Source organism: Corvus hawaiiensis, chromosome 10, assembly GCF_020740725.1.
Source record: "Corvus hawaiiensis isolate bCorHaw1 chromosome 10, bCorHaw1.pri.cur, whole genome shotgun sequence".
NCBI lineage: Eukaryota > Metazoa > Chordata > Aves > Passeriformes > Corvidae > Corvus > Corvus hawaiiensis.
This window is the reverse complement of record NC_063222.1, coordinates 25,127,375-25,138,181: the sequence shown is the minus strand read 5'-3', so window position 1 is coordinate 25,138,181 and position 10,807 is coordinate 25,127,375. Positions and strand designations below refer to the sequence as shown.

Genomic DNA, 10,807 nt, shown 5'->3' with positions numbered 1-10,807 from the left:
TAGTCCTAAACCAGAGCACCACGCTGGGATCACACTCTGTGAGCTGGGAAACAGCAGTTCCCTGTGCTGATCATCCTGTGCTCCAGGGCTGGAGCTGTGGCCCATCCCCACTTGGTTTTTAGGTCACAGAAATTTATTAAATTCATTAATTCATTAAAGCCAAGCATTTGGCATTCCCTGAATTCCAGGGATCGTAGGGCAATGAGGACCAGCTCAACTCAACCCCATGGTCCCCTGGGTGTGGCACTAAGTGACCCTTGTCAGGCACAGAGGTGGGAATATCCATTAACAAAAATATTCCACATCCCTGAAAATGGTGCCACGGCTCCATCCCATCCCCTGCCTGTCCCTGCTTCCTGTATTCAAATGGAATCCAAGCACATCATTAGGAAAACCAACACAAACCCTCACGCTTGTGAAAGATCAGTAACCACATTCTGGTTTATTGACTGCAGTCAAGTTTTATTATGCCTCAAATAATTAAATACTGCAACCATGACATTAAAAATACAGGCCAATTTACCAAAATAATTGTATTCTGAAGATTATGTACATATAATACATTTTACAGTCTCATGTAAACTTTTTTTTTTTTTATACATAAGGTAAATCTGATTTATGGTAACTAGAAAACCCAAAATACTCACTGACAAAAATCTTCCTATGAAACATAAGCACTGGATCTGGGACAATTAGGAAAATTGCAAAGAATGGGAACCAACTATAAAACATAATATAATCAAGTTAGTAGAAAAATGAATTAAATTACATTCATATAAAAAATTGAACTAAAAACATTGCTATGCATCATTATAAAAAAACAAAAAGGGAAAAACCCCCACTCCCTCTCCCTTTATATATTAACACAGCCTTTGATGGGGAGCTCCCCTGTGCCTCATTTCCAGCAATGGGGCATAGCCTGGGAAATCCAGATTCCCATTCTCCTTTCCCATATATTAAATAACTAGTGTCTGTACCAATACAAATATTGTATAATTCATGCACTGGGATTATGTTCAGAGTAGCCCACACCAAGGCACAATTTTTGTGTCATTCCCCCCACCCCCCCCCTCAGGTTTCAGCATGCAGTGCTGGAGATGTTTGCTGGCCTAAACAACTTCTGTGGGCTCTGGCTCGAGTCTGAGTCTCACCCTGGGGCACACAGAAATCCTTCCAGCAGGTATTTTTTAATAAATAAGGAAAAGAAGGTAAAGGCCTCAGTTGAACATCCTGCACCAACTGTGTCAGCTCAGCTACCACACCCTCCAGGAAACATGGCACTGAGGCAACATCATTGTGGTTCTGGTCAAATATTCTAGGTATTAACCAGGACAAGGAAATTGCTGCTGCTGTAAATCTCCATCTCTGTGACAGCTGTAGTGTTTTGATTTGGCATAATGGAGCTCCAAGTCTAAATTGGTTTTTAGCTCCCAGCTCCTCTCAGCACAGCCCCATTTGCATGAGCAGCCAGGTACTGCTGTAACTGAAGTACCTGGGAATGCTCGTTAAAATAAATGCATAATTGAACCGTATCTAAACAGCTGCCAAAATTAACAGCTGGTAACTTGGCTGCATTCTGAAGGCTTGTAAAATTTGCATATTTTATAACTGTTCTGCACCTAGAAAAGGCCTGGTCCTGCAAGGAGCTCGGCCCGTGCTTGTCTTTGAGGTTACAAGGAATAGCCAGCCCTTGGTCAGAATAAATCCATGGAAGACAACAAACTGGAGTGACTGAAGTCAACTGGATTTAGGCACTAGGAATATTCCTTCAGTGTTGAGTGTACCTGACAGGACACCAAACATTCTGTCAGACCTGGACAAGGTGAAAGTGGATCCAAAATGGCCTCTCTAAGCCGTGCCCAGAGTTAGAAAAAATTCAACCTAGAGGATGTCTGTTTATGTACAGCCTGGATAGAAGAGAAATCCTAATCTAGAGTATCAAAATACTGGATTCATATAAACACAGGAGAGCATCTAATAGAAAAGTAAAAAGTGGAAAACACAAGTTTTGGTTGCTTTTTTTGGAAATTAAATACCCTAAAAAAAGTTGGTTTGTAAAAAAAAAAAAAACAAAAACTACAACAGGAATTTGTGTACTGGCAAAGGAAAAATGAAGGGGGGACTACATCTCCCCTCGTCTGCGAGTTTTTGCTGCAACAGCTCTGCCTTCCTCCTCCTCCTCCTCCTCTTCCTCCTCATAATTTTCTTCATGAATTTCTTTCTGGTTGTTGTCTTCTTGCATTTCTTGCTCTTGGTCTGTCCCTCTGTTATTCTTTTCATCTGCCTGATTGGGGAAAACAAAACAAACTTACACACAGATTCAGTGCCAGTTCCCTTACAGCTTGTTTTAGGGCAATGAAATGATTTTCAGCTGGAGTTGTGAGAGCTGATGGGCAGAAACAGAAAAAAAAAGATTTTCCAAGGCCTCCAGGGAGCAAGAACTGACATGGAGATGGAAGGGTGAGCAAAAGGAAGCTGGGACAGCATGAAATGTTGAGGTTTAGGATCCAAAGCAATCTAGAACCATTACTATGTCACATCCCTGTGCCAGGATCAGTTGTGCTCAGGGTTTGATCCTGTCCTGAGCCCTGGGCTTGCACAGGACTCACATTTTCCTCGTTTTCCCCATAGGGCTCCTCAGCATTGTGCTCCAGCTCTCGCTTCTTCTCTTCAGTCAGATCTTCCTGCACCTACAAGGCACAACAGATGTTCTGTGTGGTTTAATTGCCTTTTAAAGAGTGGCCTGTGGCATAACAGGGCACATTTTCACAGTGATGTTTTTTACAGAATGAAGATTCTAAAGAGGGGAGAAGAGAGCATGGAGAGGTTAAAGGAGGATAAAAAGAACCATAACCACCCAACAATCAGGAAAGTCACTTCTGAGCATCTAACTTTTAAATACAATGCTCACAATGTCTTCAGTGCTTCCTTGGAGAGAGCAGGTCATGCTGAATCTGTGTCCCTGATGCTCAGCTTTTGGATCTCTCATTCCTTCCTGTTCTGTCAGCACTATCCCTCAATTCCATGCCCCTATTCCCATGTTAGGTGCAAATTTGAAAGAGAAATGTTTTGAAGTAAACTTGATTTCCTTTTGTAAAGTGCTGCTGTGCTTATCTGCTTCGAGCAGTGCCCTGTGAGCTGGGCCAGAGGCATCCATCACACCAGCATCACTTTGGGAAAGATCTGAACAGCACTGGGTAATATTTGAGTCAACCTACTAAAGAAACTGATCCCCATTACAGCATCTCACGTCTCTCTTAATTGCTCACTCAATCCCTGCTGCCTCTTTCCTACTTCCAGTAAGCACAGTGGGCACATCCTTTATGAGATGTGGATAAATTGTTTCCTGTAAGCCAAAGAGCAGCTGCCAAAGGCCAGCTCTGCCCAGTTCCCAGTGGCCTGGTTGGATGGAAGCAGCAGTGTTTTGCACTGGTGAATGTTAAGTGCATCCCAGCTAATCCAAAGTGTTCCCCATGAGGGAGCAACAGCAGCCAGTTCCAGGGCTTTTATTGAAAGGGATTTTGTGGGAAGCAGAAACAGGGATTGATCAGGTACTGCTGAGGGGCTGTGGGGTGGATCAGGCTGGTGCCTGCACGATGAGCATGACATGAAGGAGAAAGTCCCTTCCCTCCCTCTCTCCTCCAGCTCAATGTTCTGTCAGCTTCCTGAGCAACCCCACGAATTGCAGCTCGGATTGCTCAGGAGGAGCACAGATAAATCAAAGTCAGAGCTAAAGAGTAAGTAAGTGGCCAAGGAAGCAGTTTGCTCAGAACTGCAGTGTGTGATTAGAGATTAATGAGGTTTTCTGTGACCTTGAGGTTTCCAGGAAATTTTCCTTGTGTTGTGAAAGGCTTAATCTTTTCAATTATTGCACAATTAATGCTGTGTGGCATGGAAGACTAATGGATTGCAGCACAGGAGCATGAGTAACCCAGAGTGTATCCAGAAGGGGACAGTAGAGTAATGGCAAAGACTTCCCAGGTTTGTTAAAGTCAGACAAAGTGATTTGGGTTCATCCTGCAGTTCTAAAAGATACCAAGGTTGAGTGTTAATGGAGCTGTGCTCTGCTACCTGAGCCTACACCTGCCCTAGGTCTGTGTTCTTACCTCCTCTTCTCCCTCTTCCTGGTATTGCTCATCCACATTATCCTCCTGCTGGTCAGGATTTCCTGCCATCTGCACAAAGATCACATAAAAATTCAGTTCTATGAGCTTGCCTAATAACCAGAGGGCTAAAGATTAAAGCTTCTTGTTCTGGAACTAAAACTCTCTGTAAAGCTGAAGTAACAATAATGGCAGGAGAAGTTTGAGTGCATTCATTAGCAGTAGTGAGAGCCCAGCTCTGTGATTTAAAATTGCCCTCAATTAAAGAATAGCAGGATGAATATGAGAAAAATCACTTCACAGAATAAAGCAAGATTTTCCATACTAAGCAGGGAGACAATGGAATATTCACACCATTAAAGACCAATACCATAAAAATACAGACTCTCTCTGCCTGGAGGAGTTTACAGCTCCAACACAGTTGAAATGTGCAGCTTTAACCTCTTGAAGGGGCCCTAGAGGTGCCTCCTTTGCCTTTACCCACCACCAAGTGCTCTTCCATTCCTGGATGTCCTTGTTTCTGACCCGTTTCCTTGTGCTTTTCATTTTCATCAGGGAGGTTTTCTTCTCTCTCTTGCCCAGCTTCTTCAAATTCATCTTCTCCCTGATTATTGGGGTCATCAGCAGGATTCACATCTTCCATGGCTGCCTTCTGAAATTTACAGAAGTGAGTGTTAAATACTTTTAGCTCGTGGTCCAACTGCACTTCCCTTGAAGGAGCAGCAGCATGAGCTGTCAGAGCCAGCTCCATCCCCACTGGCACCAGCTGGAATCTCTGCAGGATGAGGGGTCACTGAGGTACCTCAGCAGTGAGCAGGGACAGAGGTGCAGGCACCTGTCTGCTAAAACCACAGTGAATCTGAGCACTTCTGTCAGAGGCTGCTGAACAACTCATGTTTAGTGACTACCTGACAGTGCCTGATAAGGCCATGTGAACAAAGATAAGACTTTAATGCTCACATCTCCAAATGGGATCCTTCAGTATCAGCCTGTCCTGCTCTATTGACCTTGGCTGTGTCTACAAGAAAAGAGAACACTCACTTTTCATCTTTGCCATGCAGAAAAGGAGCATTTTCTGTCTGCTTATCATTCAGTAAAAGCAGTTTTATATCTTTATAGCCAACAAGTCAAAGATCACTTAGAAATACTCACGGTGCACCTTAAATTGCTGAAGGGGAGGGGAGTAAGGAAGATGCACCTGATGTTCACAGCACCAGGTAAGCTGGGCTTTGGGGGAAGGCTCAGGGTGATTCTCCTGCCCCAGATCTCTGTGCAGTCGATATGAGGGCTCAGTTCAGTGCTGACCTACTTCCTCCTTCAAAACCTCACACCTCTGCACTGACTCCAGCTGGTTACAGTGACTCTTGAGTTGGCCTTTAATTAACGACAGCATGAAAAATACCATCCCCTCTCATTTTTCCTGGCCACTGCTGGTATTTTTTGAAGTCAAATGTACCTGTAAGTCCCAGCTCAGACCAAATCCTTTATTCCACTGAAAGCACAGATCAAAGTGATGCCATGAAGATTTTTTGCCTTTTCTTTTATACCCTTGTTATAACTTTTTTTCAACTTCTGTATTCTCAGTGCTTTTTGCCTGCATTCTTGGACTTGTTTGTTCAGCTGGGAGACTCAACATTTTAGAAGCTTCGTAGCCAGGGATCAGTGTGCCCCAGAGCCCAAGGTCCTCTCCAGAACACATTCTGTAAACTAAGATAGAGCCAGCCAGGGGAAGGTTCCTTGGGGAGGGGGCTCATTCGAGCCTCTCATTGGGGAATTTTTGATAGATCTGCTAATTAGTGACACCTATAATGTTACACCAGATCTTCTGGGGTGTGCATTGCTGTGTGCATTTCGGTGCATTCCACCTGGACGTGGTGCACCTAAGGATCCTTAAAATAAATACCAAAGTAAAATCCCTTTTCCCTTCTAACTGTGTCTGACTCTTGATTTTAAGACCAGGAAGGGGCATCAAAAGGAATGTAGAAATAGGCACCTTGCTTCCAACACGGAAGCTTTTTCCTTTTATTTCTTCCCAAATGAGTAAGGACACCTTTAAATAGATCTTAGATGTTGTTTCCAACTGTCAAGCCTGTCTTTCTAGCAGACCTCTGCTTATCTCATTTCTCTAAGGTGCAATTATGTCAGACAAGACCTGTGGATTCTCACTTCAGTAACACTGCAACCCTTAGCATCTTAATTCATACTCACTGATTCATCAGCCTGCTGATTTTCTGCCTGATGTTGTGCTTCTTGCTGTTCATTTGCATTATTCTGATCATCATCTTCACCTTCATCCTGGTGCTGGTTGTCATGTTCATAAGCTGAGGAATTTTTTAGGTGATTATTGTATGACAGCAGTTTAGAGTTATCCTTTTAAGAGTCTCCTATAGTCAAGGTTCCACACGTGCTTTTAGCAGTGGGCAGCCTCTACCTAAACAGATCATGCTCACAGAATTGATTTACTCCTAATAGGAAACAGAAATTCAAAGATCAGGCCAGGCTGGATGGGGCATTGAACAGCCAGGGCTAGTGGAAGGTAGGCCCTGTCCATGGCAGGGGTGCGGAATGAGATGAGTCCTTTCCAACCCAAACCATTCCATGACTCTGTAATTTAAAGAGATCAAACAGACCCATACACAGAGCCAGCAACATAACCAACATCCACAGAGCCCTGTAATAACAGCTCAGTCAAAAGGACACTTTTCTTTTCAGGAATGTGGATATGATCTTTGGTAATTCCTCTATTTCAGTCAGTCAGTTCAACCACGGTTATTTGAGCTTCTGGTTTTAAATTGCGAGTTTATGTTTCACTTGAATCCAATCTGGATATGAAATGAATATTAAAGTCTCCCATGCAAGGCAGTACACAGGGAGCCTGAGCATGGCAGAGACAGAACTTCTCTCTTACCTCCTTCCTCTTCCTGAATCCCTTGCTCTTCTTCCCCTTGTACAATGTCCTGGTCCATGTTATCATAACGAGCCTGTTGGCTGAGAACATTAAACACCAAACATCATTTCAGCTTCAGAAGTGTGTTTTCTGCTCCAGTAAACAAACCCCCCACCTGCAGCTCTGCCTCTCTCAGCACCTGCCAGAGCAGGCCCCAGTTTCACGCTCTATTATCTGGTATTTTCTCACATCACCTTTCCTGAAATACGCTTGACAGAACAGAGCCTTTCCTGTGCTGCTACAGTGACTTTGTGCTTGTGTGTCTTTGTGTGGAGTCTGCAGTCCTGATGGATACAGGTCAGGCAAAGAGTGAAGTCAGGACTCTGAATTTTAGGGAACAAACTTCCAGCTCTTCAAGGAATTAGCCAACAGGACCCCCTGGAAATCTGCCCTCAGGAACAAGGGAGCAGAACAGAGCTGACAACATAAAAGCCAGAGCACGACAAACTCGGGAAGGAGAATTTAACCTGAGGCGGTTTTTGTAGAGTTTCTCCCCTTGCTCTGCCTGTCTCTGCAGCTGGAGCTCTCTCTCCTGGAGCTGCTGCTGCCTCAGGAGCTGCCCTCGCAGCCTCTGCTGGTGCAGGGATTCCTGGTGCTGCTGGAGCTGCTTGGCCTCCTCTGCTCTCTGCGCTCCAAGGTGCTGCTGCTCCAGCTGCTGCTCATAAGCTGCTTTCTGTCTCTTTGTTGGCGTTACCTGTCACAGAAGTGTGTTAGTCACACATTAATCATCCTTTCAGTGATCACAAACAAGCACAGAGAAACCTGTCCCGAGGGAAAAAAATGCAGGTGCTCCATGCAATAGGCAAAATTACAGTGAAGTTATTTTTAAGTTTTTTTGTCCCTGCTTAAAGTTTAAATGTTTTTTTGAACACAGACTGGAAGTGTTGAGGTGTTTGTGGAGGACATGGGGAAGAAAGAGGAGATTGTAGGCTGAGGAAAGCCATGATTTTCCTATAAATAATAATAAAACCTCCCAACATATTACACAGTAAAAGGAGGTTTGATGGCTGATAAGACAGCAAAGGTTTCCATTGACTGAACTGGTAATCTCAGTGGGAGTTGCTTTTAGCCTTAAGTGAGACACTGCACATCTTTTTATACTCAGCAATAACTTAAACTAACTCCAGTTTCACAGCTTAACCCATTGCTGCTGTTCTGACCCTCTGCACCTCTCCACCTCTTCAGCAACAGCTTCTCATCCCACCAGAGTTACACAATTAATCTGCCAGGACAGAAAGTGTTTACAAAGCCTAAAGTGAGACCAGTGAAATACATTTTCCACTGCAGATCCAATCTAGAATGTAAATGCAGGATTTGCTGGTTTTATTTAGAGCTGCACTGTGATTTCCCCTGGCTATTTCAGTCATGTTTGTCTGGCAGTTAAAATTCCCTGTCAAGTGACAGTGAGCACTGAGCTGGCAGTGTGTTTGCAGGAGGCAGGTATCTCTGACAAGGAAACACTCTGCAATTTGCTGAGAGGCATCAAATTACCAAAGCAGGACAGTTCTCCATCCCAGCCTCCCTCTCACCTGCTGAGTTCTTCATCAGCTACCCCGGGCCTCAGGTTTAAAGTGGGAGACAGGATTCAGTCTGCTGCTCTTTTTTTTTTCCCCCCATCTGTTGCTTTTTATCAGCAGAATTAATGTTCATTAAGATCTGGCCAGCACTGCAGTACAAGTGTGCTCAAGTTGAGCCTGAATCCTATTGCATCCAAGTGCTTTGAATCCCAAATTTTCTATAAATATGGCAGTAATTTTATCTTAAAACCAGTGAGTGCTCTGAATCCCAAACTTTCTATAAAAGATGGATTTTGCCTAGAAATAGGTGAGTGCAATACAAGGCCAGCAATGATAAGAGAAGCCTCCATTTAAACTGCAGATTTAATCAGTTAGAAAAGAGCTCTCTACCTCTGACTGCAAGTGATCACCCAACATGTTGGTTTCTTCTTCCTTTTGTTCCTGCTTTTTCCATTCATGCTCTTCTGGGGCTTGGTCCTGCTCCTCCTCCAGGTGCTCAGGCTGCCCTGCCTGCTCCATTTCTTCCTCTTCGAGCTCCTTTTTGCGTTCTTCTTCCATCTGCTCTGCCCGCTGCTCCTCATCCTCTCCAGCTTCCTGCTGCTCCTGGATGTTCAGCTCCTTGGCATTGTGGCCCTCAGGAGCCCTTCCCTGCACGTGGAAAGGCTCAGCCCTGTCCTGTTCCTGGGTATTTATTTCTTCTCTCTCCCTTGGCTTCTCATTCTGCAAAACAGACACAGGATTATGTGTGTACAACACATTATGGATTTCAGTTTCAAGAGAGCCAAGGACAGGCTTGGATCCTTTATCCCAGCCTGGAGCTGTTGTCAGGAGGGCCAAATGCCTGCTTTGGAATGAGCTACTCCTGCCAAACAGTGTCATTACCTGGTCTGTGACTCTGCACAGCTACACAGGGTGTTGTACAGTTACATCACAGAGTATAAGCCTCGTTTTGTCTGAAGAGGAACAAAAACTCTTACAATTCTACAAAGCAAATCTTGTATTTTTAGAGACACAGTTTAGTGCTGGCTTTGGCAGAACTGGTTCACAGCTGGACTCGAAGATCTTAAAGTTCTTTTCCAACCTAAATGATTCTGTGATTTTTATTTCCTGTAGGTTCTGCTGGCCAAGAATTCTTGTAAAACAAAATCACAACTGGTTTTTCTTAACTCCTGGATTACACATTTTCTGCTTGAACATTAGTGTGCCAATTTTAAATACATTGACTTCAATGTGCCACTGGAACCTTATAAAAATTTCTTCAGAATTTGTTAAAGCTTTCTGGAACACTTGAGATAGCTAAAATTTTAGATTTCTTATTCAAAAAACTTAGATTTTGGGCAACTTCTTAAAACAGCTGACATAAAGACACTTAAAACTGGCTTAGTCATGTGAAAAAAAGTTAATTATGAATAGATTTTCCTACTACTCAACAATTAAACCATTCCTCACCACTTTCCTCCAAACTGACAAAGGTGCACAGTCAAACACACACTCCTGAGACATTCAGCACCTTCTGTGAGTAAGAACCATTTCTGGGGTGTCTGTAGCCTTTTACCTCCTGCTGCTGCTCAGCCCCAGCTCCGTGGTGCTCCGGGAGGTGGCTGTGTGGGGATGGGCCCCGTGCCTCGGGCTGCTCATTCCCTCCTTCCAACTTCTCCGGCTGTTGGAAACTTGGGATTTTTTTGAGCGTGTCCTTCAGCTGTTTGTATTCCTCCACCTGAGTCTAAAGCCAACAGGTTAATTACAGTGTGTCCAAATTCATTTCTCAATCACCTTGGAGTGAAGTTGCTGGCAGGACACGTGGTAGAAAACTTGATATTCCAGGGAGGAGAAGGGAGCTTTTAAAATATAATTTTTTTTTTTCTCCACTGATCCATCGGGATCTTTTCAAAGTGCACATGCATACAAAGTGTATTAAAAACATCTCTGTGGGACAAAGAAGAGGAGTTGTTTTATTCATGCCAAGCAGGAGAAGTGTCAGAAGGGGATGATGCAGCTTTCCTGGCAGACTAAAGCAAGGGAAGTCGAGAGCACAACTTCTCCTTTGCTGGTGGGAAGAAGTGCAGCTCTTTCAGAAACAGAAGTTTTAAAGTACATCTACATGTTGTGAAAATGCCAAGTGCTCAACATTTAGACAGGTGTTAGACAAGACAACAGCCACCATACGGAACTGAGGCAAAGAAAGTCACAGTGGTGAAGAGCAAGGGGAAAAAAAGAAGGGAAAAAAAGAAAAATAGAAG

The 10,807-nt window shown here is 43.9% G+C and overlaps 1 protein-coding gene across 3 annotated transcripts in view; it reads right to left on the bottom strand.

Annotated features, from left to right (window-relative positions):
- Nucleotides 1-423: 423 nt before the first annotated feature.
- Nucleotides 424-10,807, bottom strand: part of GOLIM4 (golgi integral membrane protein 4) — a 30,208-nt gene continuing 19,824 nt past the window's right edge. For 2 of the 3 annotated variants that reach the window (XM_048314501.1, XM_048314502.1), the window contains 9 exons: nucleotides 10,123-10,290; nucleotides 8,958-9,287; nucleotides 7,518-7,744; nucleotides 7,012-7,091; nucleotides 6,312-6,424; nucleotides 4,588-4,755; nucleotides 4,107-4,175; nucleotides 2,610-2,690; nucleotides 424-2,284 (listed from right to left, as the gene is read on the bottom strand). In XM_048314501.1, coding sequence (XP_048170458.1) covers nucleotides 2,123-2,284; nucleotides 2,610-2,690; nucleotides 4,107-4,175; nucleotides 4,588-4,755; nucleotides 6,312-6,424; nucleotides 7,012-7,091; nucleotides 7,518-7,744; nucleotides 8,958-9,287; nucleotides 10,123-10,290 — 1,398 coding nt within the window. In that variant the 3' untranslated portion in view covers nucleotides 424-2,122. The remainder of the gene's footprint in view (nucleotides 2,285-2,609; nucleotides 2,691-4,106; nucleotides 4,176-4,587; nucleotides 4,756-6,311; nucleotides 6,425-7,011; nucleotides 7,092-7,517; nucleotides 7,745-8,957; nucleotides 9,288-10,122; nucleotides 10,291-10,807) is intronic. The other variant, XM_048314503.1, reaches the window with a different exon arrangement.